Source organism: Gopherus evgoodei, chromosome 11, assembly GCF_007399415.2.
Source record: "Gopherus evgoodei ecotype Sinaloan lineage chromosome 11, rGopEvg1_v1.p, whole genome shotgun sequence".
NCBI classification, from domain to species: domain Eukaryota; kingdom Metazoa; phylum Chordata; order Testudines; family Testudinidae; genus Gopherus; species Gopherus evgoodei.
The window spans coordinates 16,329,609-16,357,228 of record NC_044332.1 but is presented as its reverse complement, the minus strand read 5'-3'; the positions used below and the strand labels follow the sequence as shown (position 1 = coordinate 16,357,228).

Here is a 27,620-nt window from a genome sequence, read left to right as displayed (position 1 = left end):
TCCTCATAACACAAGAGCTAGGAGTCACCAAATGGAATTAGTAGGCAGTAGGTTTAAAACAAACAAAAGGAAGTGTTTTTTCACACAACGCACAGTCAGTCTGTGGAACTCTTTGCCAAAGGATGTTGTGAAGACCAAGACTAACAGGGCTCAGAAAAAAAAAAAAAAACCCAAACCCTAGACAAGTTCATAGAGGATAGGTCCACTAATAGCTATTTAGCAGGGAATGAATAACAGGGGATGGATCACTTGATGATTACCTGTTCAGTTCATTCCCTCTGGAGCACCTGGCATTGGCCACTGTTGGAGGACAGGCTACTGGGCTAGATGGACCTTTAATCTGACCCAGTGTGGCCGTTCTTATGTTCATATTTTAAGAGAGTTGGGTGCTGTTTCCTGCAAGAACTGAATTGGGGCAGATACTCAGATGGTGTAAATCAGACAACAAAGCTGCAATGGAGGTAGGCTGATTTACACCAGCTGATGATGTGTCCCATTGACCTTAGTGGAGACTCCCACTTTAGATGAGGCTATTGAATGATGAATCAGGCCCTTTCTTTCCCCCACCAACTATATTCTGCAATGTTCTCACAGAGCAAGCTTACAGCAAGCCTCTGTTTTAAGATAACCAATCTGAGCATTTTGCACAATCTTGCCTTAATACCTGAGACTATAATCCAGCAAAGCATTTAAGGAGCCGCTTGACTTCAATGGAACTAGTAATGTCAGGTGCTTTGCAGGATTGGGGAGCAATAGTTTACAAGAAGTTGTTTATTATTCAGTATTTAGCATGTCTTAAAGAAGACATGTTTCACAAGTCTCCTAAGCACATGCTTACATTTCATTAAATTTCAGTGGGACTTGAGCAAGCGCTTAAATGCTTTGCTGACCAGATGGCTAACATACAAAGAGCTTACAATTTAACTATACGCATTAGGACAGAACAGAATCATCCCCTGTTGGACGGCAGTCGGATCGATTCTCCCAGCTTTTTCCCTGGAATTTGTCCAGCCTCTATGTTAAGGACTGTTTGTCCACTAGTGCTAATGTTATAATTTATATATGTATAATTTGTAAGTGTTTTTTGGTAAACGCTTAAAAATGCTTGAAAGTGAACCGTGGACAGCAAATCAGAGCATGAGTAATTCATGACCAGAAAGCATTCATGAATACTTATTAAGTAGGCACACTGAGAATCTTATGTGGTAATTTACATCTGAGTTTGAAACCACCGGTGCTGTAAAATGTTTAATCATTTCAGAGAGACAGACAGAGAGGGAAGCCAATGGACCACAACCCTTAGCTTTAGAAGATTATTTGCCATGTTTCTCCTCTGAGTCCCAGATCTGCCTAGGAAATATGCTTTAAGATTATAAAAATATTGGTTCAGTTCTGAAGGGCAAACGACAATATACTTTCATTCCTTGGAAAACCTAATGGTAATTTCTCTAGAGTAGCTGACAAGAAATATGCTTCTCACAACTCAAAGCGAATTTGAGCGTAGCTGCCCTTTATGTAATTAGGTATACAGTACAGAGACCAAAAGAGCTTGATTAATATTGGAGTCAGCTCCCACAGAGGAAGGTGCTGTGACAACTTTTGCATGATCCAACAGACACATGAGATCCAGAAGGGGACAAGACTTCTTGTACATAGCCATGGACTCCATTAGAAGGGGCCATTTATGAAATATTAAAATAGCATTCAACTGCTGGTGAGATTCAAGAGGATTTTAGAAGAAGTGCTGAAAAGATACAAATGAAACCAGACTGATCACTCATAAGAGCATAAGAATTGCCACACTTGATCAGACCACTGGTGTATCTAGGCCAGTATCCTGCATCTGACAGCAGACATTACTAAAGGCTTCAGAGGCAGACACAACCCCCAAATTGTGTAATTATTGGATAACCTGCCCCTAAGGGACGTTACTTCTTAACTTCCGGCAATTAGAGATTGGCTGATAGTCCAAAGCACAAGAGTTTGTAACCCTTTCAACTTTTATTTTTTAAATGATCCTTTCTAATGGAACCGGGTGTGTTCTCATTATGCAACCTGCTTTCAGCCCTCTTCTCTCCAAAGCATCTCATCTGATTTGCCTCGTTTGTCACAAGACAGATCACACATGGGCTATTTCAGAGATATTAGCGTCATTCTGGTGAAGGAGTTGGCATTTATAGTGGAAAGTTGGCTTCACCATCCAGGGCAGACTACAGTCACAGTAATTAAAACTAGTTACTACTCAGGAGAGAGTAAGTTGAAAGTTACTGTGAAATATTAACTGGAAGCAATTTGTAAGTTATAATTGGAGTTGGGTGACAAGTGTTTTGTACTTTTTGTGCATGTTAAAAATGCAGATTTGGATTGACCAACATTTTGCAAATGTGCGTCAAATCTGCCAAACTGTTTTGGTCAAAAACCAAAATTCTGAGAAGGTAAAAAAAGTGTTTCATTTTTTACAATTTCTAAATGAAATGTTTCAGTTTTTTTAAAAATTCAAAAAATAAAATTGCTTTGAATTTTGCTTCAATTTTTCTTTTTTAAAAAAAATGCATAAAAATTCAAATGTGAAATGAGACATTTCAGGTTGAACAAAACATTATGTTCAGCCTGAAATGAATTTTTTCACTTTTCTGGTTCATTTTAGGCGAACCCAAAACAATTAAGAAAAAATTCAGTTCATCCAGCAAACTGGAAGTCAGTTAGTCTTCAATGTGTTTGCTAATTCAGAGTCTATACAAGTTTTTCTAGCTACCAAATACTGTGCAGGATCCCTCAATTTGTTGCATTTTCTACTCTATTTCATGGAAGTGAGAGAACACTGAAACATCCTACACTGCTCTAGAAGGACATAGTTCAGTGATTGTACTGCACTATAACCATTACAACTGGTGAACATTCAAAATAAAAACAGGGAGTCCGATGGCATCTTAAAGACTAACACATTTATTTGGGGATAAGCTTTTGTGAATACAGACTAACACAGCTACCCCCTGATACCTGACACCATTCAAAATAAAAAAAAACATGAAGCAGTGGGACGACTAAGCTGCAAATAGCCAGAATAGCCCAGATAATTAATGATACATTTCAGGATAGAAGAGATCACATGGGCCTTCTACCTACTGGTCAACTGTAAAGTTGGTGTCAGTTTCTGGGTAACTGCACCTGTATTTTGCCACCACGATCTAGCAAGGGCACCCACTTAGAAATTTATAGCTCCCATTCACCATCTCTCTTGGGTGGAGACCTGAATTTCTCCCCCTTGACACCAGCTCTTTTAAAGGCTGCATAGTTCCCTGTCTTACACTGTGATATTCCCAGTAAATTAGACTGCCTACATAGGCCAGCAATTGTCAGTTATACGCTACCACACAGTCATTTCTAAGCAAGCACACTTTTTAAGTGAAATCACTATAGAGAAGACATACTAAATAAATAGAAGGCCACAGACACATACATCAAAAAAGCTTACCAGAGGTCACTCCATCTCTAGCCTTGGACTTTGGTAGGGGTCAGTCCTTCAATCCCAGAACGAGGTTCTCTCCGTAGTTACAAGTTCATAACTGTCCACATGCACCAACTTTTACTTTTCCCAGGGGTTGCTCCGCCACCACTCTGCCATGAGCCTTCCCCTTCCCCCAAGGCCTCACTTTCACTTCGCCTCTTCCTGCCCCGTTCCGCCTCTTCCCCGAGGCCTCATCCTCATTCTGCCTCTTCCCGCCACACTCCGTGATGCCACACCCCGCCTGCTGCCTTCCCCGCAAGCCTCGCCCTAAGCTGCCAAACAGCTGTTTGGCAGTGCCCCTGATTAGCCGATCAGGGGCTCCACCAAACAACTGAGTGGCGGCACTGCCAAACAGCTGTGACTTGTGGGTGCTGAGCACCCACAGAGTCAGCACCTATGTAACTGTCTGAGCCCAAGACTGGGCAGATCAGCCTGTTTCTTTATATAACTTCAACCTTTGATCTCCAGGAACAGGTAATGAGCAATCATCCTCTGCTTCTGGCCTTCTATATTAGGAGACAATGACTCTCTCCTCAGGGCATAGCTTCAAAAGGCTGGATTTTTGTGTAACTGGAGATGAGGGATTTACATTGACCTCTCCCTAAGTATTCGCCAGGAAACCCACTTAACATTCATTGTCCCAAAAGTTCATTCTGGGCAGACATGTTTGAGGTAGTCCTGTTTGTTCACTTAGCAGGGGACAGTTGATAGTCAGCAGAGCAGAAATTTAGTGGGAACAGCTGTGCAGTAGTCAAAAGCTGTTACTTGTGGCTGCTAGGATGGTCCAAGATATTTTATATTGGTTTGCTGGGGGGACGCATACGCTACCCAAAGTCGGTTCGGTTTTCACCCCAGATTTCAAATGATCTGTTTGTTTGTGTTGCTTTCCTAACTGCAGTAGGAAACTCACAGGGCCAAATTCACTTGAATAATTACAGTGATTTCAAGTTCATCCTGGCCGCAACTTATTTGACACAAGCCCAGATTCTGCCAGGACCTGCTACAACCATCTGAATTCATAGCAGTGGGCAGAGGTGTCAATCTGGGCCATAATCCTAATCCTTGGGTTTCAGAGTAGCAGCCGTGTTAGTCTGTATCCGCAAAAAGAACAGGAGTACTTGTGGCACTTTAGACTAACAAATGTATTTGAGCATAGGCTTTCGTGGGCTACAGCCCACTTCACGCATCCGATGAAGTGAGCTGTAGCTCATGAAAGCTTATGCTCAAATAAATTTATTAGTCTCTGAAGTGCCACAAGTACTCCAATCCTAATCCTGTATTCCTTGCACACCCACAACTCCGCTGAGCTCATGGGGGATCTCTGGTGCATAGAATCAGTCCCAGTATGGCACTTGAATCTATGATGGCAGAAGCAACGCCCACCTGCAGTGAGCTTCCACACAGGGTTTCTCCACTTATAGTGGAAAGGAGAAATAAATACCAGCATGTTGCAATGTGCAAACTGCAGCTCTGGCTACAAGGCATCTGCTTGACGTGAAACTGTTCAGTGTGGGGGGGAGAAGTGACTTTGCTAAGAGGGTTCCACCGTATTTGCTAGAGTGCATTCCTGTCAAGTGCCTTCTTAAAGCCCACTCTCTTCATTTGACCTCTCCATGGCACCAGTGCTTCCACCTCTGCACTGATTTTTTCTTATTTGTATTCTACCCATCATCTTACCACTATAATCGCGTCTAGGTCTAGCTCTTTTCCTTTTAGGCCGTTCGCATGTGCGGTACTACGTGCCATGGATCTGTAAGCTTCTTTATGATTTGGAGTGGCTTACAGTCATTATGCTCACTCCTTTATAAAAAGCAGCCTCAGGCAGCACTTAATTGCAGTACATGCTTTGAGCTTTCAAAATATTTCTCACCTCTGGAGTTCAGCAATCTGCATCAGGCAGATCTGGCTCTACCACAGAGAAAGAACACACAGGCTAGGGCAGGAAAAAGCGTTAGCCTGGAGTCAGTCATGCAATACAGAGATGCTAAGGCATTTTGCCATCTACATAAAGCAACGAACTCCAGAGCTTTGGTTCCCAGGTGGTACTCTGAAGAGAGCTTGTAGGTGGGTCCTCAGAGCAACCTCCCTCCTAGTGGTGAAGCATCCAGCAATCTTTGAGCAGTGACACTTGCTGCTAAAAGTCACCTTTTGTCTCTCATGAGTTCCCAGCAGCATGTGTGTGTGTGTTCCTTTAAATGGTGTTCAAGTGAGCAGGAGGGTACCTTTGGAAGAAGGGATTAGACACGGATAGTCGGATAGTCGGCAGAGCAGCACACAGATGTTCTACCGCAGGTAAGGCACAATTTATAAGCCTCAGTTCTTGTGCTTCAGTGCATGCATACATTAATCAGCAGCTAGTGTCAAGAAGAAAGATGCCCTCTTCTATAGCATTAAGGGGGCAAGTATTCCTTACTCTTACAGGGAGTAAAGCCAAATGCTTCAGAGACCTCCCATTAGCCTGCTTTAATATAGTAATTCTGATGACTACTGAATACAACCTAATTTCCCACCAAACTATCAGCTTTCTGCTTCTGCTTCTATATAGAAACACTTGATTTTTAAATCTTGAGGCATAAAGCTTGAATATAAAGTGTGCTGTAGAGAACAATCCTGCACAGTCCCTGAGTGACCTAACAAGTCTTGTCCATGCCTGGAACCTAAGATAGTGCAATAAATATATGACATATGCCACATGGCTTGCAAACTCTAGTCTATTCTCCTCTTCTTGAAATGTGGGCTTACTCCCACTAGCAGCAACAAATCGAATAATAAAGGAAAGTCACACTCATATTAAAGGTACAGCAGACAGATCCCTTAGCAATGATTTAGTTCATCAATATCTCAGGTTAATTTTTTTCCCTTTGGGCCTTTTTGTTTTTAATTTGACCTTTTAGGAAAAAGTAGAGTGACACTTTAATACCAAAGCCTGAGCACGCTAATTAATGTCCAATAGCCATGCTGGTGTAATTAACTCTATATTGATCTGGCTGTCCTATCGTATGCACACTATTTCCACGAGGGACATTAAAAGCCAACATCAGCTAATTAGGAAAGCGGGCCAGCGAGCCCGGATAGCAGAGGGTGTCAGTAAAAGCAAAACAAAACCGCTCACCTCTGGTTCACTGGCTCAGCTCCAGCCTGTGTATCTGAGGTTTTCACAGTGAGTTAAGCCTCAACATCCCTTTACGGTACAGTACTGCTTGCAAATATTTTGTACCAATTTTACAGATGGGGAAATTAAGGCAGCAAACGGTTGAGTGACTTGCCCAAGGACACACATAGCTTAAGAAAGAGTCAGATATAGAACTCATACACAAGTCTCCCCATCCTTTTCTTTAACCAGTAGACCCCACTGCATCTAGTAACCAAAAGCTGGTATCCCTGGCTGGCTGGCTGGCAATTTATCTGAACAGAATAGGTGGGCTTAGTCCAGATCCTACTGGAGAGATGTTCCCCTAAGCACTAAATGCCACCTTTAATGGTATTGTCAATGACTGGCTGTGCCTGGGGCCCGAACAGGCCTCACAGTTGGACGTAGTTCCTCTAGAACAGGCCCAAGATAACAGCAGGACAGTCTACAGAACTCAGATGCCACTATGCACTCTGTACCTGCTAGATGGATACACAAATGATTAGGGCCCTACCAAATTCACAGCCATGAAAAATGCATGACAGACCATGAAATCTGGTCTCCCCCTGTGAAATCTGGTGTTGGGTGCTTTTACCTTGTATTATACAGATTTCATGGAAGAGACTAGTGTTGGGAGTCCTGACCCAAAAGAGAGTTGCAGGGGGAGGGTAACAAGATTTTTTTTAGGGGGTCGCAGTATTGCTACCCTTACTTCTGCGCTGCCTTCAGAGCTCGGCGCTGGAGAGCAGCGGCTGTTGGCTGGGTGCCCAGCTTTGAAGGCAAATCCTCTATAGCAGTACTGCAAGGCCTCCATAATAACTTATGACACCCCTCCCCCACACACACACTCCTTTTTGAGTCAGGACCTCCTACAACTACAACACTGTAAAATTTCAAATTTACATAGCTGAAATCATGAAGTTTACAATTTTTTAAAATCCCATGACCTTGAAATTGATGAAAATGGATCCTGAATTTGTAGGGCCTTACAAATGATTAACTTAGAGCTATGCTGGGCCACCAGGCACAAGCCTGAGCTAGGGCTGGTGCGCAAGCTGCACTTCTCTTGAAAATACTGTGCCTCTGAGGCACTCAGAGTCACAATTCCTCCCCTACTCCTCCGTGCTCCCAGGGGAGTAGCGATTTATTGCTGGATTATACCAGTATAGCCGACTGCACACTGGTTGAGCATAGGGCGGGTACAGCCTAGATTCCAGCCTTCCTCCTCTGGCTCTCAGGACACAGTAAGCAGAGAATTAGTCCCACTTGTTCATCCCCCCCATGCACTGACTAAGCGGTGTATTGGGTTTTTTTGGTAAACTCATTTCTTTGCCCAGACACTTAGTTCAAGTCGCAATCTAGCCTTTTGTCTGCAAGACAGCCTGGTGCCTCCCAGAAGTGCTAAACTTACTCCAGATTAAACGCAGATCAATTTTCTAGACATCCTACAGGACGAGTGACATAATACTGCTGTGCACATGAAACCTGCTTCACATTCAGTGAAACCTCAGAAATTTCACAACAAAAGCCTGGTCGACAGAGTTAGGTCGACGCAAGGCAGCATACGTGTGCACTAATCTGGAGCTCCCATCGATGTAAGTTGCCCACTACATCAACTTCATAAGGCCACCTCCACGAGAGTCCTAGCACTTAGGTTGATGTAGTTAGGGCAACTCAGTAACCTGTGGACACCTCATTGCTTACAATCGACCTTTACTGCCTTTGACAGACCGAGTTGTCAGCCCCGTGCCAGCTTTTAAAGGTAGCAGCAGGTGATGTAAGTGTGGGAGTCTCCCCTCCACGCCCCACATGGTGCTGACCACTGGGATGGGGAGAGGGGATCTGGCAGTCAGCCTCGTGCAGAGCGGAGGGGCTCCAGCTGTCAGTCTGGGGCATGGGAACTCTGGTACTCAGCCCGTGTGGGGCTGGAAGAGGGCTCCAGTGCTCAGTCCTGGGAGAGGGGGCGTTCTCCAGCAGTCAGCCCTCCATGCCTGTCAGTACGCCACCCTCCAGCTGTCAGAGCCGCACAATGCCCCACTTCTCACCACCAGCAGGAGGGCAGCACTGACACAAACAGCCGATTGAATTACTGCGGTGGCTTTAGGTGGAACTAACTTAATTTTGTAACGTAGCCATGCCCTGCACTCAGTCGGTTTTAGTGGAACTACACTGACTTCCTTCCGAGTTCAGTGGCGCTGCGGCGATGGGCACCAGCTCAGGATCGAGTGTTGAGCGTTCAGAAGAAGAGCTATGCGGGTGCCTGCCTTTCATCGGTAATATAATATAAAAACGTGCACAGTGCACTGTTCTTCCCCTGCCAGACACGAGTTCTCAGACTGTTGTGATTGAAATGGTGGTTGTGTTGAATTGAAAGCCGCTCTGCTTTTAATAGAACAGGGCAGCATTTGTTAACGAGCTGATAAGCTGCTCAGTACACCACTGGGGGAGGCAGTATTTCACCTGCAGCACCAACCCTAAGTGTTCCAAAGTCATGAGTCGCCTCCCTCCCCCGCAAAAAAAAAAAAGTCATGATTTTTAAGCCAATCACAAGAGTGAAAAATAATACAGTTTGGGGGTTTCCTATTTTGCCTTCTGGGTTATACATCTTCATGGCATAGTAGAGCCTGGCCCAAGTGTAACCAATGCAGCAATGCTTGCCTGAGTCTGCAGACAGCCTGAAACAATAGCTCTGAGAACTGCCCTATGCATCTCCCTGGGAGGTTAACTCCCAAACCCACTGCTGTAGGGGGACTCTTCATTTTGACACTACCCTAGAGGACTGCTTGTAGCAGATATACAAGAGTGCAATAGGCCCTGTCCACCTAGGTAAAGAGATATATCCTGATGTTGAGATCAGTGCTGCCACTCCTGACTCCTGGGGGAGAGAAAGGGCCCCTGCGGTGCTCCCGGAAGACAGGAAGAGGTCACACTGCCTCCCTCTTTCTGCCACCATCACTACAAGTGAAGGGCAAAGCCCTGGTATAGAAGTGGAGCTCTGTGGCCCAACGAAGGGGTGCGCATGGCCCCAGATTGCATTAATCCAGCCTTCTCGTAGTACTGCAGCCAAATGACACTCAGTGTGAGCGTACCCAGGTGGAGCAGCTTCTCTGGAAAGACCCCAGTGGAAGACTTAGCGAGGGCTTCTGAAGAAACTCAGCGTGCTGCAGTCAGGTGTTCCACGGCGTCAGGAAGGGAAGAGAGGAACCTGAAAGGCAATCAGCACCTCTCGTGATAAAAGGACAAGAGCGGGGGGAGAATACCACGCTCTGAGCTGGCAGATGCGTTAAATATTTACCATCCGCTATGCAGGCGCTGCTAGCAACTGAAAGAACTGAGGGATTCCCTGGGGTTACTTTAAAGGATTTGAGCCATTTGGATAATGAACAGATCAGAACAAGTTAGTCAGGGGTGAGGAGTGTGTGTGTGTTGTGCTTAAAATGACAGCAGGTCCTTGAAGGGCTCAAATTGGAGCACATGGCTCTACCGCAGAGAAAGAACACACAAGCGAGGGCAGAAGGCATCTCTGCTGAAGCACCAGATATTAGGCACAGTTAGAGGCAGGACACCTGATGAGATGGCCCAATGTTCTAAAGCACTACAGAGATTCCTTGCTCCTCCATGCTTAGCTGGGGAATCTGGTTTCCACACCCTGGGTCAAACTGATCACTAGATTTGGGGTTAGGAAGGAATTTCCCTCCAGGTCAGAGGGTTTTTTTTCCCCACTTCCCTCTGCAGCATGGAGCAGGGATCAGCTACTAAGAACCTCTGGGCCCAGCCAACCTATTCTATTCCCTGCCATAGCAGGGGCACAGTCATTGGTGCCACCTCAGTCTCTCCCGTCCTCTCTCTGTGGCACAGGATACTTTAGTCTGAGGACTGGAAAGTAAACAAGACATTTGGCTCTGATTTGGACCAATAAAATCCACTTGGAAAGATTCAGAAATGAGCTGTGTCTTGCCCCTGCAGTTATTTCTAAGTGGGGCACAAACAGGGCATATGATTTACCGTAGGTCACCCAGCAAGGCAATGGCAGATCTAGGAACAGAGCTGTGCTAGACTTGACAGCTGGAGCATCTTGGACAGGAGGAGAAAGATGGACAGAGGCACTAGGGGAAGAGGAGAGAGAGAAGCAGCCCCAACTGGAGCAGGAGCAGTCAGAGCAGCACTGGTTCCAATCCCAGGGAGAGGAAATCAGGTGAGAGCAGCAGTGCAAAGAGCAGGAAATTTGGGGGGTGTGGGATGGTGGGAAGGGCTATGAGGGGGAAATCAGATACAGCCTTGATGTGAAACTGCCTTTTCAGTGCCCTGAGGGCAGAGGGACAGGCCCAGTTATTGGGAAATTTTGGAAAACTGTCGCCAATCCCATTGTGGGAGGAGGCGTGGCTCCTTTCTCTCCTGAGCCAGGAAGACAGGCACAAAGTGTCTATGGGAGTTGGAGATGCCTTGTGTCATAAACAGATAAGTAAGAGTTAATAGAACAGAAGTACTTCATATCTCTTTTGCCTGTCAAGATTTAACAAGATCAGTGAGCCTGATTGTCACCTGACCAGAGGACCAATCAGGGGACAGGATACTTTCAAATCTTGAGGGAGGGAAGTTTTTGTGTGTGCTGTTAGTGTTTGGTTGTTGTTCACTCTGGGGGTTCAGAGGGACCAGACGTGCAACCAGGTTTCTCTCCAATCTCTCTGATACAGGCTCTTATAAGTTCAGAATAGTGAGTTCTAAGTAGATAAGGCGAGTTAGGCTTATGGTTGTTTTCTTTATTTGCAGATGTATATTTGGCTGGAAGGAGTTCGGGTTTGTATTTTGCTGAAAGGATTTTGATTTGTACTTGTATACTTAGGTTGGGAGGGTATTCCCAGTGTCTATAGCTGAAAGACCCTGTACCTATTCCATTTTAAATTTACAAAGATAATTTTTACTGTTTTTCTCTCTTTAATTAAAAGTTTCTTGTTTAAGAATCTGATTGTTTTTTATTCTGGTGTGAGACCCCAGGGGACGGGGTCTGGATTCACCAGGGAATTGGTGGGGAGAAAGGAGGGAAGGGGAAGAGAGAGGCTAATTTCTCTCTGTGTTAGGATTACTGTCTCTCTCAGGGAGAGTCTGGGAGGGGAAGAGAGAAGGAGGGGGGAAGGTGCATTTTCCTCTCTGTTTAAGATTCAAGGAGTTTGAATCACAGTGATCTTCCAGGGTAATCCAGGGAGGGGAAGCCTGGGAGAGGCAACGGTGGGGGAAAAGGTTTACTTTCCTTGCGGTAAGATCCAGAGGGTCTGGGTCTTGGGGGGACCAGAGTGTACCAGGCACTGGAATTCCTGGTTGGTGGCAGCACTACAGGTTCTAGGCTGGTAATTAAGCTTAGAGGAATTCATGCTGGTACCCCATCCTTTGGATGCTAAGGTTCAGAGTGGGAGCTTGAAAGGGGGTGGGAATTTACTGGCTATAATTCCAGAGTAAGAAACCCAATTCACGTCCCAGCACAATGGGGCCCAACTTGGCTACAGCTGGAGCTGGCCACAAAGCGGAATATCTGTCCTGTGAGAAATGTTGAGGTTTTACAATTTGGAAAGAAACAAAATTTCAACAATATTGCTCTTTGAATTTCCTGTGAAGAGGACTATTTGGATTCAGCCTCTTGCCACTCTAGCCTCATCTCCTCCGGAAGCCTTTCTGTTAAAAGTTTGATTGAAAGAGACCTGTGCCCATGAAACATTTCAACGGCAATAAATCAGCATTTTCTGACAGAAAAGCGTGATGTCAAAAACATTTTGGCCAGCTCCACTCTAAGCCAGTTCTCCATCTGCATCCCCCTTGACCCGTCACCTGCCTTCTCCAATGTTGACCATGATCTTCTTGAAATATTGTCCTCTCACTATCCATGACTCTCTTTTCTCCTGGTTCTGTTCCCTATCTCTCTAATTGCTCCTTCAGCATGTTCTTTGGAATATCTTCCTTATTCCCCTCACCCCCAAACTTTCAGTATTGGTTCCACAGGGTTCTATCCTTGGTCCCTTTCTCTTCTCCCTTATCTCTGAGCAATCTCATCCACAAATCCAGCTAGCATCTTTACTGGAACATCTACACTGCAATCAAAGGTGTGACTGAAGCTCACACATGCATACTCATGCTAGCTTTAAGCCAGTCAGTGTGGCTAAAATTAGCGGTGAAGATTGAGTGGTGCAGGCTTTTAAGACCTCTTGGAATTCTGAGTATATAAGTTGCATTCCTAGCCTGCGCTGGGGCCCAGGCCACTGCATCTTCATTACTGTTTGTAGCTGCCCTAGCTAGGTTAACCTTAGCATGGCTATGCCTACATGAGCTGCATTCACAATTCTGAGTGCAATATAGACACACCCTATGCTGACTACTCATAACTGCCTCTCTGCTCAGACCCATCTCTTTCTGGCCAGAGTAAAACGTCAGCCTGAACCTGGTCTAGCCATCAGCTCTAGTTCAACCTGGCTAAAACAGAGTTCTGAATACTCCCTCCCCCCTAGCACTGCCCCCTGCCTCCTTTCTTGATCACTGCTGGCGGTGTTGTCACATCCTGCCTGTCACTCACACCTCTAACCTGGGGGCCATCCTCACAACTGCATTAATCACACTACTCCCAATGTGAAATGGCATTATTTCCACTTCAGCCTCCCCAGTCCTCCTTTAAAAGAGTCTGACAATCTACAACAGCCAGGCATACTCCTATGCTTGTGGCACTCCTGTTGAAGTGAGTGGGAACTCTGTGTATGAAGGAACAAGACTCGGTTATAAATATATTTATCTAGAGAAAGGATGAGGGAGTTAGTGTTAGGAAATAAAAGGAAAAAAAAACACAGAGCAAAAGGGTCAAATGGAGGGGAGTGGCCTTAATATAGCAAAGTTCCATAGAGTTTTCCAACATCCACCTATAGTAGCGCCTCTATTTTCCTCATCAGTTGTGAAATAGTTCCCAATAACGGCTTAGAGCTAATGCACAGACAGACAGAATGGAGCTCTTTTGCTTATTCTATTGCAGCAGCCTCTAAGATTTTTGTTCCATGCAGACATTGCCCTTGTTAAAAAAATAAAAGTTGACAGACCACAAGATAAGAGACGGCCTATGTTAGAAGTCTCCTCATTAGATGCTTCCCTGCCTTTTTAGCAATTGCAGAGTGCTGTGCATGACATATGTAGCCACAAGTTATGCTGGCTAGAGTTATGACAAGTTTCAAACCTGAGATTAAATTTATTTCTGTGGGTCAGATGCAAATCTCAGTATTCCCAACCTCAGGTGCCCCAAAATCGTGGGCCAGGCCCTACAAAATCCTGAGACTGGCTTAAAAATAATGAGATTTTTATTTGCCTTCTATTCTAAACCTTTAGGGGTCATATCTCCACACCTATGAGGGCTAGAAGTTTACTTTTAAAAATGGAAGCTGAAATTCTTACTTAAACACAGGATTCCAGTAGGTGGAGCTTTAAGGAAAAAAAAGAAAAAAATAACACACACCACACATACCACCACAAGACTTGATAAAAAAAAAAAGACGGTTACTCACCTTTGTATCTGTTGTTCTTCGAGATGTGTTGCTCATATCCATTCCAGTTAGGTGTGCGCGCGCCACATACACGTTCGTCGGAAGATTTTTACCCTAGCAACACTCGGTGGGTCGGCTGGGTGCCCCCTGGAGTGGCGCCGCTATGGCACTGGATATATACCCCTGCCGACCCAGCCACCCTTCAGTTCCTTCTTGCCGGCTACTCCGACAGAGGGGAAGGAGGGTGGGTTTGGAATGGATATGAGCAACACATCTCGAAGAACAACAGTTACAAAGGTGAGTAACCGTCTTTTCTTCTTCGAGTGCTTGCTCATATCCATTCCAGTTAGGTGATTCCAAGCCTTATGTAGGCGGTGGGGTCAGAGTGAAATGTGGCAGAATGAAAACTGCTGAGCCAGAGGCTACAGCATCTCTTGACTGTTGAACCAGAGCATAATGCGAAGCAAATGTATGGACCGAGGACCATGGAGCTGCACGACAGATCTCGTGGGTAGGTACACGAGCCAGCAAGGCGGGAGATGAAGCCTGAGCCCTGGTAGAATGCACGGTGATGTGGCTTAGGGAAATATGAGCCAAATCATAACAAGTGCGGATGCACGCCATCGCCCAAGATGAGATCCTCTGAGAGGAAACAGGTAGGCCTTTCCTTCTGTCTGCTACTGCGACAGAGAGTTGGGGCATTTTACAAAATGGTTCTGTCCGCGCAATATAAATGCGAGCGCTCTACAGATGTCCAGGGAGTGCAATTGTTGAGCCCACTGCGTTGAGTGTGGGTAACATGAAAGGCCGAAACCACCTTAGGGAGGAAAGCCGAGTGTGGTCGTAACTGCACCTTGTCTTTGTGAAACATAGTGTACGGCGGAACCACCGTAAGAGCCCTGAGCTCGGAGACTCGTCTGGCCGATGTAATGGCTACGAGGAAAGCTGTCTTCCAAGACAGGTATAGCAGCGAGCAGGTCGCTAACGGCTCAAATGGGGGAGACATAAGTCTGGTTAAAACTAGGTTGAGGTCCCAGGTTGGGACTGGGCGGCGTACTTGAGGGTGTAAGCGCTCCAAGCCCTTGAGGGACCTCGAACACAGAGTGTGAGAACACGGAACGACCACCTTAGCCTGGGTGGAAGGTAGAGATGGCTGCCAAGTGTACCCTCAGTGATGACACCGCTAGGTCCTGCTGTTGAAGGCCAGAGGTAGGCCAAATAGAGGGGATCGAGACCTCAGCAGGAATAAGATCGAGCGTTTCGCACTTGTAGGAGAAACGCTTCCACTCGGCCAGGTACATTGACCAGGTGGAAGGCTTCCTGCCATCCCGGTTTAGTCACGCAGCAGCCACACCGTAAGGCGAAGAGGCTGCAGGTCCGGGTGATGAAGCCTGTCGTGGCCCTGAGTGATGAGGTCTGGGTGGAGTGGCAGGGTAATTGGGTTGGTTATTGACAGGTCGAGCAATGTGGTATATCAGTGCTGCCTGGACCACGCTGGAGCGATCATGATGATGCGCGCTCTGCCCCTGCGGAGTTTGAGCAGGACCTAATGAACCAGTGGGAACAGTGGGAAGGCATAAAGGAGTTGGCCCTTCCACGGCATCAGGAATGCGTACGAGATCGATCCCGAGGAGAGACCCTGGAAGGAGCAGAACATCTGGCATTTCCTGCTCTCGCGGTAAGTGAACAGGTCTATGTGAGGAAAAGTCTCCACTTCTGGAAAACAGAATGCATCACATCGGGGCAGAGCAACCACTCATGAGACAGGAAAGACCTGCTGAGTCAAAGCGCCAAGGCGTTCCGAACGCCTGGGAGAAAGGACGCTACCAGATTCATCGAGTGGGCCATGCAACAGTCCCAGAGATGGATGGCCTCCTGACAAAAGGGGGAGGACCATGTCCCTCCCTGGTTGTTTATGTAGCGCATGGCCGTTGTGTTGGCTGTAAACACTGAGACACCATGGCCTCGCAGCTGCTGCTGGAATCCTGGCACGCCAGGCGGACTGCTCTCATTTTTGGGCATTGATGTGGAATGCCAGCTCCCGAGAAGACCAAAGGCCTTAAGCTCGAAGGTGACAGAGGTGAGCACCCCAGCCGAGACATGATGCGTCCGTCGTCAGGGACAGTGAGGGCTGGGGCGGATGGAACAGCATCCCTGACCACACTAGGGAAGGGAGTTAGCCACCATTTTAGGGAGCCTAGGGTGCTCGAGGGAACGGTGACTATCATGACCATTGGGTCCCTGTCCGGGTGGTACGCTGAGGTGAGCCAGACTTGGAGAGGACGGAGGTGGAGCTTGGCGTGTTTGGTTACAAACTTGCAGGCAGCCATGGACCCAGGAGACCGAGACAAGTGCGAGCCGAGGTCGTTGGGAAAGTCTGCAGACCTCGGATGATTGTTGCCATCGCCTGAAACCGCGGCTGTGGTAAGCAGGCTCCGGCTAGGTAGGAGACCAGGATAGCCCCTAGGAAGTCCAACCTCTGCGTGGGAACCAGAGTGGATTGCTCTATAGTAATCATCAGGCCTAGACGTGTGAATAGGTCCATGACGATGCCCACGTGCTGAGTGATTTGTGTCTCAGAGTCTCCTCGGATAAGCCAATCGACCAGATATGGAAAAACGCATATCCGACATCGGCGAAGGTAGGCAGCGACTACGGCCATACACTTGGACAATATCCGTGGGGCTGTAGAAAGGCCAAACAGCAGGACCGTAAACCAGAAGTACTGACGGTTGGCTAGAAAGTGGAGGTATCTCCTGTGCGGAGGGAAGATGGCGATGTGAAAGTATGCATCCTTCATATCGAGGGTGGCATACCAGTCTCTAGGATCCTAGGACGGGATAACGGTTCCCAGGGATAGCATGTGGAACTTCAACCTTATCATAAACTGGTTGAGTCCTCGCAGGTCTATGAAGGTTTGAGACCTCTGTTTGAGTGGGGGAGTAGGGCATAACGGGAGGAAAACCCCTTGTCCCTTTCGTCCATCGGCGTCTGCACCTCTTGTAAGAGGAATTGCTCGTGAGAGGGGTACCTGAAGGGGGACAGGGTTGGAACAAATTGGAGGTGGTACCCATGCTCCACCTGCGCAGGACCCAGCGATCTGAAGTTAACTGGGGCCACGCCAGGAGAAAGTAGGAGTGTGATCCCGGCCTGTGACTGGTACACCGGCCTCAGGTGCACCTTGGAAGGTTCGTCTTTGGTCCCAATGGTGATTGCGAGGGACCTTGACCTTGGCCCTCTAGGGTCCTGATGTTTGTCTGCGACCATCTCGGCCGCACCATCTGCCAAAGTCCTGTCTCTGGCTAGGCACAGAGTATGGCGGTATGGCCGGGGACAGAAAAACTTGCGTTTGGTCGCTGGCGTATGCACGCTGGGAGAGGCACTAGGACCCTGTTGTCCTTCAGGCTTTGCAGCCTGGGGCTGTCTTTGCCGCGAAGAGGCCTTTACCATCAAATGGTAAGTCCTGAATGGCATACTGCAGCTCCGGCTGGAGGGTTGAAACTTGAAGCCATGAGATGTGCCTCATGGCAACACCCAAGGCCAGAGTCCTGGCTGTTGAGTCTGCTGCGTCCAACAAGGCCTGGAGCAACGCTCTGGGCACCTTTTTCCCTTCCTCCAAGAGGGCAGCGAACTCTTGGCGGGAGTTTCGAGGGAGAAACTCCATAAATTAAACTACCGCCACCCAAGTGTTATAATTATAGCGACTAAGCAAGGCTTGTTGCTTTGCCACCCAGAGCTGTAAGGCCTCTGCAGAGTACACCTGGCGGCCGAGTAAGTTCATTCGCCTAGCCTCCTTCGATTTCGGGGCTGGTGCCTGCTGGCCATGCCATTCCCTCTCCTTAACGGACTGAATGACTAGTGAGCAGAGAGGAGGAGGGACAGACAAGTAGTAATACCCCTTAGAGGGCACCATAAGGTAGAGGACCCGGTAAGATCTGCCCGCGTGGGATGACACAGATGAGTGTCTGGATGGCCACGGAGGTGCTAAAAAAGCATGGGCAGTCTCTGACTCTATCAGACCTTGCCCAACTCATCACCAAGGAACGGTACCGGGAAGCGTACCAGTACCTGGAACGAGATCCAGACCTGCAATCAGAGTGGTGCCGGGAGGTCGACCGAGATCTCGAGGCCCGAGGTCGGGAGAGGCTACGGGAGTCACGGTACCTGTAGCGGTGCCGGGAGTTGGAACGGTGCCGATAGTAGTGGGTCGGCGAATGGGATACCGACCGGTGCGGAGAGTGCGACTGGTACCGAGGAGAACAGCACCGGGACTGCAAGTGGTGTTGGGTGTGCCGACGGGACCTGGAACATCTGCGGGACCGTGATCATGAACAGTGCCACTCTGCTGTGACGACAGAGGATGGTCATATCAAGGGAGGCTTGCCAACAGACTGTATTACCCGCACCGGCGGTGCCGGGGGTTCAGGCAGCATCGACTCTGTCACGGAAATGAGATCCCTCGCCGTTGGGAATGTCTCCAGCGTGGAGGGAACAGTAGGCTCAACCACCGTGCATACTGGGGAGCGGTCAGGCACCGGATTCGACGGCCCTCGTGGGACCGGGATCGATGGTGCCGACGTCATCGGTGCCTCGGCAGGTGTCGGTGACAGGCGATCTGACTTAGACGAGCTCTCTGGCTGCGGTGCAGTTGGCACGGAAGCAGCAGGAGCAGGGAGCTCAACCACGGCGCGTGCCGGGGAGCCGTCAGGCACCAGCAGGAGTCGTAGGCTTTCTCGACCTCAGAGAGAGAGGCAGCGGTGCCAAGTCGACTTCGGTGCCGGCGATGGCCGGTGCCGAAAGGCCTTGGCAGTACCGGCGGGGTCCGGTGCCGAGGAGGCGCTTCTGCCCGCCGCTTGATCATCGCTCGATGCCAAAGGCGGAGGGGTAAGTGAAAGTCCCGCTCCTTTTTGTTCTCAGCTTAAAAGACTTGCAAATGGGGCACTTAGCTGTCAAGTGTGATTCCTCGAGGCACTTCAAACAGGAGTCGTGCGGATCTCCCGTCAGCACTGGCTTCTGGCAGGCCGAGCCCGTTTTAAAACCCGGTGAGCCAGGCATGGGCTCCGGCACCGGGTGCGGGGAAAGGGCTACTTCCTGAATCCCGCTAACTATTATGTTAGTAAACTAACTATGTTAGTAAAGAAAAAACGTATAACTATACAAATATATATATATATAAGGATTATAACTACGTAACTATATACACGAGAACTACGAGTAGCTAGGGAAGTGAAGGTCAGCTAAGCCACGCTCCACTGTTCCAATGACCGACACAGGCGGTAAGAAGTAACTGAAGGGTGGCTGGGTCGGCAGGGGTATATATCCGGTGCCATAGCGGCACCACTCCAGGGGGTGCTCAGCCGACCCACCGAGTGTTGCTAGCGTAAAAATCTTCCGACGAATGTGCACGTGGCGCGCACACACCTAACTGGAATGGATATGAGCAAGCACTCGAAGAAGAACAAATGAATTTCCCTACGCTCAAATCAGCTGTGCCGACATTCCCCAGCTGAAGCAGTGGTCCTCTCTCATTTATCAATGGTACCAATATAGACAAGGAAACTTACTGCTGGTTTTGCTCACTGGCAAAACAAATCACATTGATTGTTGGCACAATTGTGCTGGCTTTTGAGTGTAACTTGTATGTCCTAGTAGAAGGGGGGTCTAAAAGAAACCACTGCCACAACCAATAGTATGTCCAGCTTTCAATAGCCAACTCTTACCTGCCTGATTAAGAGAGCTCCTGTGCTAAGTAATTATAAAGAGAGGAAACAGATCTGGTCTTATCTCCAAGCAACACATGCAGTCCCAGTGGATATCCTTCTTTGCTCCTCTCAAACTGACTGCTTTTCTTGCTAAGTAGATTCTCGGCTCTCCAGCTATTTCATTCCAAGGACCGCGTCATAAGAGGAAGCGCCTTTTATGGAACACCTTTCTTCCAGACATCCCAGTTCTCTAATCTTTTGTTCTCAAAATATTTTATTCACCAGCAAGGGCTCTATAGCTCAATGAGAATTTATAGGCCACCGTTCCGAAGCAGTATCCTAAAGTGGGGGCTCCCAAACTTTCATAGTGGTGACCACATCTTCATAGAAGGATGGACAAATGGGGTGGACAGTCTCCATGGCCCACTCATGATTGCAACTCACCCCTGTGTCAACTGAAGAACTTGCTTACGTGGAAGAATAACATTAGGAACATGTTTTGTACATCAGAGTGCTGGTAGAGAAGTCTCAAAATAGTCTTTGCCCAGTAAAGATAGATGGAAACAAACTGACCAATGACTGGAGCCGGAGACATCAGAGGAAAAAGATGCAAGTTATCTTGCTATCTGTGACAGTCACAAAGAAAGTGGAGTGGATATTTCCTTATCATGGATATGGATAAACTAGAAAGGGAAAGATGAAAGAGCAGGCTGATTTAATGCTAAGCAAAGGGGCTCCAGAGATAAGGGGGTTCTTCAGAACACCTGAGGCAAAAGAACTATTAAAGGGAAAGTCATCCTGTTAACAAGCAAGGAGGTGAAACCTGTTATGACTCAATCACTGCCAAGATGCCACTTTCTTTGTTAAACAATCAAGATCAATGGGGAAAATAAATAAGGGGCTTTTGAACATGACTGCTAGATTGTGGCCTGTCCTGCATTCACTGCAGGGAACTAAAAGGACATGAAATACCCCAATGCCTCTGCACCAGTTAACCACACCCTGGGTGGCATCACAGAATGGGAGAACAGCCACAGGATCGGGGTCCTAGAGACTCTGTAAAGGTCAAACCACAGTCTAGCACTCAGAAAGTAAGATGACCTCGTGCAAACAGCTATTCATAGAGAGGAAGAGAGAGGAGAAAGGAGTATTTGGAAAGTCTGAGCCTTTATATCACACTGCAGTCTGGAGTGCAAAGAAAATGAGCTAACATGCTAAATCACCGATAACTGTTTCTGAAGAGTTATGGAGACAGAGGATGGTGGAGGAAATCACATAGGTCTACAATATTAAGAATTAAAAAAATGACACTCAGAAAACCTGCTGGCAACTGCCTTTCAGCAAAAATAATGTTTATGATAACAAACCATCAACAGTTAGAAACGTGGACTTCTATGAAATATATCAGGCCAAACCACAGGCGCTGACTTTTGTTTTTGCCCATAGGTGCTTTTGAAAACGTGTGTGTGTTTGAGAGGTAGGGAGGTGGGCGACTACCAGTTTTAGGGGGAGGCTATTTTTAGCATATTTATACATTTTTCATACTCTGGTTAAGATACCAATGATGGACACACATTCAATAACTAATTTAACTATTATTAAAATAGTAATAAACTACATTCTCATGAATTACAGTACATTAAAATCACTGCACTCACCTACAAGCTGTCTTCACTTGTAAAGGCATTGCATTTCACTGTAGCTTTCTGGATGAAATTGTCAGCAACACAGTGGCTCATGGAGGTGCTGAGCACCCCCTATTTTTCTCAGTGGGTGCTTGAGCCCCAGAGCACCCACCGAGTCAGGGCTTATGAGCCAAGCACACTTGATCATCTTGTCACAGAACTACAAAAGGTCAGTTTGAGAGTTCTCCATTCTGTGAAGAAGGCAGGCATAAAACCTATGCCACACTTACATTACACTTAAGCTCTCACAAGAGGGTTTAAGTGTATCTTATGTAGCACATATACATTCTACCTATCAGTGAACTTCCTCTATTGGCAAGCAGTCACTCACAAAGCAGTTACATTGAGATCAGCAGGAGTAGCTGCTCAACACTGCGAGTAAAGAACTCACAATCTGGCCCAAAGTTATTGGATGAAAGGAAAATAATTCAACAGAACTCATCTCAGTTTCTTGGCTGCTGCAGAGGTGGCCTCAACCCTCAGTAAAGTCGATAGGAAGCGTCTACGAGATGCAATTGACCTCTTCTATGTAACTCAATACATCCACCGCGTAGCGTAGCATCTTTTCAAAGAACAGGGAAACATTGTGGCTTGCCAGTGGTGGTGCGACTAGGGATTTTGTACCTATTTCAGTTATCGGAAGAGAGAGGACTTGCAAATCTCACACAGTAATTTCATAATGAGTGAAGAGTCTAGCTTCTGCGTCTTCTTTAGACAGGCCTTAGGAGCCTGTAGAAGGGTGGACTCACCCAGGGCACGCTCCCTTGTGGCTGGGCGGGGAGCAGCTCTTTCCTGTCTGTCAGCAGTCGCTCAGGTCCTACGGTGGGTTGCCTCCAGATAGGTCACGTTTTACTTCCACCCCCATTTCAGAGTACTCCAGTCTCACGGCCATATAAAACACCACTCAAAGTTCCTGTTGCCTCAGCCCCTTCCTGGGGTTTACTAAGAGCTCTGGGTCCTCACCCAGGATCTTCATAGCAGACCGTTCAGAGAAATCTCAGTTAAATGCTTCTAGTCCCACTCAGCTCCCAGTACTTCACCAACCCCTGCCTCAGATTCACCACAGCAAGAACCCCTCATTTCCTGCCATCTCAGTACACCCTTGGTCTTAGTCCCAGATTGAGCCTTCTTGCAGGCCCAAGGAGGCAAGACTCACCGTTTCCTGTAGCCTGTGCCGTTTAACTGCCCATTCCCAGGTTTTTCCCTATCTCTACCAAACTTCTCCGAGCTCCTCAGCTTCCTGGCTTTCTCCCCAGGTCCCACACCCACTGGGACGGTGCAAGGATGTTTTCCCCCCTAGGCGAAACTTCCACCTTGCGCCCTCCCCTGTCCCCGAGCCCTGCGGCAGCTCCCTGCTCCCCCCCGCCCTGAGGCGCCCCCCCCATTCCCAAGCCCTGCTGCAGCTCCCTGCTCCTCCCCCACCCTGAGGCGCCCCACCCCACCGCAGCTCCTCACCCCCCGAATACCCTGAGGCACCTCCCCCTGCGGCAGCTCCTCCTCCCCAGGGAGCCGTGCAGCAGCTCCCCACCCCAGCTTACCTCTGCTCCACCCCCTCCCCAAGGCCTGCGGCAGCTCCCCCCCTGGCCCGGGGAGCCGTGCGGCAGCTCCCTACCCCAGCTCATCCCTGTTCTGCCTCCTCCCTGAGCATGCCATCCCTGCTCCACTTCTCCTCCTCCCAGGCTTGCAGCACCAATCAGCTTAGGCACCTGCGTGCTGCCCCCCCCCTTACTTGCTGCAGGTGGCCCTCCCCTCGCCCCCCTGCCCCAGCTCCCTCCGCTGTGGTCACCACCGAAGAAAACGCCACCCCCCCAAATCTTAGTGCTGGTCGCCTAATAGGTTGCACCGGCACTGCACACCCACCTTCCTCAGAGCTTCCTGCTGGGACTGAGCCTAATGCCTGCAGAATTCTTTCTTGCTCTTATTTCAGAGAGAGGCCTCCTGGGGCTTCCTCCCTGGAATTGCCCCTCCCTGGAATTGCCTGGGGCTTCCTCCCTGGAATTGCCCCTCCTCAGGGGCTGTGGCCACAGACTATCCCTGCCTGCAGCTCCTCTCCATAGTCCCCCAAACTCACTCCACATCTCCCTTAGGCTTTATTGTCACTGTTGCTTGGCTTCACTGCCTCCGGCTTCAGGACAGTCTGCTTCTAGCCCCAGGCTTCACAACCCCTACCTTCAGGGCCCTCCAGCTCCAGCCCGCTCAGGAGAGAAAACTCCCAGCTACATCCCACTTGGGTCCCCTCCCTGACCTTCCTTCTGCTCTGTCCTTCATGAAGTCCCAGCTCCTCCCCTGCTGGGTTTGATCACTAATTATGCCTGACACCCTTCCAGGTGCTACCCAGTGGCCTAACTGGGCTCAGGTTTACACCCCCCCATTACAGAGCCATACACCTGCAAAGCAGTTTGCGTATACTAAAATGGCCTGTGCTCTCTCACAGGCTTTTGACAGCAACATACCATAGTAATGTGACATACTGAGAGAGACAAAGGCAGCCTCTGCCTGGAGAAAGGATAGTCCTGTGATTAAGGTGCTAGGTTGTAACTCAGAGCACCTAGGTTCAATGCTCAGCACTACCACAGTGACATCCAGCAAGTCACTCCATGTTTTGGGAGTGGGTATTCCGCTGGCATACATGGTGGTGATGATTAGATGAGGTCCTTTGTTTGATTCGCCCATTTAAATAGTATGTATCTCAAAGCAGGACTTTCTCTTATCAGAGATAGGTACTGCCCCTAGTATGACAGAGTCCCCATGTTAGCCGGGGCCACGAGTCTCTACTGTAATGTTACTGATAATAATAGAACGAAACAAATGGAGACAAAAACATTAGTGGCAGTTTTTTCCTTTTAGTTTTAGAGAAAAATAAACAGCAATCTTCTCCTGGATGCTGAAGACTAAGGACCTGATCCGGCAAACACTGATGCACGTGCTTAACTTGACTACTGTAATGCATCTCATTGATTTCAGTGGGATTACTCACAGTAGTAAAATTAAGCACGTGCATCTTTGCAGGATAGGGCCCCAAGGGAGGAAGAAAATTAACAATTGCCCAAGGGGCTACTGCGCTTCATGACAAAGTTAGTTGTGAGTTTCCTTCACCACAAGACAAGTGAATCATCCCCAGCCTGTGCTTACTGTTTGGATTGCCTGCAAGCCATACATGCCTGGTCTCTGAATTCCCTGTCTCTTTCATTTACCAGTGTACCCAGGCTATAAGATAACAAGCTGATCGCTCACTTCGTTTTTTTTTTTCCGGATGGAGGTGACTGGAACTAGCACTTCCATTTGAGTTATATCTCCTGAACTGACCTTTAAAGATTTCTTAAAAGCCAGCTAAAAGTATACAATCAATTCAAACAAACAGGTTATGAAAGATACAGCTGAGGTACATTTTAAAACCAAGAAGCCATTGTAAGGCCCCTTTATTATTAAAAGCTACTTTAAAACAAACAAACAAAAAAGAGTGTTGCATTTGTTACTTATACTTGTAAATATCCTGTCTTGTGTTATTAAGAGTTTCTTAAAGAAAAAAAAACATTTACCAACACAGGGTTAAAAACTAAAAAACATTTAGACACTACAGTAAATATAGATAATAAAAATATAATAAAACAACACAGGAAACCATCTTGAGAAAAAAAGACGACCGATGGTGGGGGGACCTGATAGTCTTCACTGTCCTCTTTATAACAGCCCTTAACACATTTGATCAAGTGTTCTCTCTGAAGTAGGACAAGAAGTCACAGGCTTGCACTGCAGCATGGGAGATTTAGGTTAGAGATTAAGAAAAAGTTTCTAACTATCCGGGTAGTTAAGCTCTAGAATAGGCTTACAAGGGAGGTTGTGGAATCTCCATCACAGGGTTTTTTTTGAACAGGTTGGACAAACACCTGTCAAGGATGGTCTAGGTTTACTTAGTCCTGCCTCAGCACAGGGGGCTGGCGTTCCTTCCAGCCCTACATTTCTATGAAATTCCAGTTAGTGGCTTACTCATGACTGTCACAAATGAAACATATCGACTAATGAATTATAGCCACAGAATGACCTGATCAAGTGCTCTCTCCCCCTGACCGTAGATCAGGGTCTTGCTAGCACTCACTGTCATAGTCACAAGTAAATCCCAGAACAGAGTTTCTTATCAGTTCTAAGTAGATTTTAGATATATCTTGGTCTTAGTGTATGTATCCTTCTAATTTCTTACTATTCTCAAGTACCGAGAACCACAGTACCTGAGTGCCAGGTGACAATATTTAACACCTACATGGTATATTACATTTTCCCAAAACTGTAAGAACCATTAACTAATCTTCAATTCTCTTATATCATTGCATCAGTAGTATTCTCAATGGGAAAACTGAGGCAGAAAGGTTTGTGATTTGCCCAAGGCCACAGAGACAAACATTGCAGAGCAAGAATAGGAGCTCAGGTTTGAGAACTCAGGGGTTCCTGGCTCTCAAATCTGTGTTCAGTCCAGTAGACCACACTGCAAAATTTCCCATTGTTAATCTTTTTGGTATTATTGAGATCTGCCCATTCCAAATTAGAACCTGAAAAAGTACTGTACACGTTGACAGTCCTTTCAAGTAACATTGAAGGATTGCTGGTTAAATTCAGTGTTTAAGTATCCTATTTCTCATGCTCCTATTTCCTTAAGTCCTACTTTTGCTCCTGAATTTATATCAGTTCAAGGGCATGGAATTATTCTTTGCATTTGCCAATACAATACTATACACCGTCGAATACCTAGGAAGCACAGATTTCGGCTGAAAGCACAGAAACCGCCGCCTGTGAGATTAATCGCCTGCCCTTTCGCTTATAAATAAGCGCCCCCTATGTGTTACTGAAGATACCAGCAATAAAGCAATTAATTCACAAACTTTTAGCTAAACGAATCCAGGCTATTTAGCGGATTCTACTTTTCACTCAAAAGGGGAAGATATGTCAAAGATTTCAAACCGGCCACTGTCTCATGGACAAGTCCAACCGCAGAGCTGTCTGCCGTTGATAGATCGAGACACTGCGGGTGAAAGTGGATTGAGAGGCTAAAAACTTTCTGGATTTTAAAGTACGAAGAGCTCTCTCCTCCCGATTGGCTAGTTTCTTCAATGTCTGGTTTGAACAGCAAGACAAGCAAACCAACCAACCCACGGAGATGTATTGTATAAATGTACAGCCACCCCAGACAGCAACTTATTCTGCTTAGACGCATCCCCGATGTGTGCCCTGGCCAAGTGGCTAATGCAGTCTTGAGTGGAAGCGGAGAAAAAATATCAAGGTTTTTGGTGGAGATCTTCCGAGCTGCCTATGGGATCCCCGCGAGTCGTTACGTTTACAGGAAATTAGGGGGCTCTGAAATCTCAGCCTCAGTTGCTCAAGAAACACCTCTCGGCAGGAAACCCAATATCCCCCCGCTTGTGCTTTCCATCCAGCGCTTAGCACTGATGTTCACAGCGCCAGGGCGGGCGCTTTCAGGCAGCTCGGTAACCGGGCAAGCGAACGGGCAAGGCGGCCAGCTGGGCGAAGTTCTTACCTGTGCCATGGCCAGGAGCCAGGCGCTCAGGGCCAGCCAGCCGAACGCGAGGCGCACGCCCTGCGCAGCCATGCCCGGCCCGGCCCGGCCCGGCCCGGCTCCGGCCAGAGCGCGGGGTCCAAGCAGGGCGCAGCAACGCCGCGGAGCCGGGGCGGGTGGCTGCCTCTTCCCTGGCAGCTGCTCCCACTTCGCTGCAAAGTCCGCGCGGAACTTTATAGCTCGTCTCCGGTGCGGGCTCGGGGGGGTCCCAGATCAGGCTCCCCACTCTCCTTCTGGGAGCCGGGCGGCCAGTGGCACATGGCTCCGCTTCAGCCCGGCGCGTCTGCCCATGCGCCCTGGGGAGGGGGAGCCCAGAGCAGATCCTGCCCTGAGGGCGTTCGCTTGAGGCTGGGTTTGCACGGGGGTGGGAGCGGGGGAGACTGCAGCAGCAGCAGTTTGCTCCACCTCATTCACGGGCCAGCCAGGTGGCAATCCTTGCAGACACCGCTGTGCTCCTGCTCCAGGACAATGGCTGAGTGGAGCCTCCAGCCACCCCCTGACCAGAGTGTGGAAGGGGCCAA

The 27,620-nt window shown here is 47.9% G+C and overlaps 1 protein-coding gene across 1 annotated transcript in view; it reads right to left on the bottom strand.

Moving 5' to 3' along the window:
• PTH2R (parathyroid hormone 2 receptor) overlaps positions 1-27,132 on the bottom strand; it is a 115,762-nt gene extending 88,630 nt beyond the window's left edge. Inside the window, exon 1 of the mRNA XM_030580162.1 lies at positions 27,061-27,132. Within this exon, the coding sequence (XP_030436022.1) occupies positions 27,061-27,132 (72 nt within the window). The remainder of the gene's footprint in view (positions 1-27,060) is intronic.
• Positions 27,133-27,620: the final 488 nt, after the last annotated feature.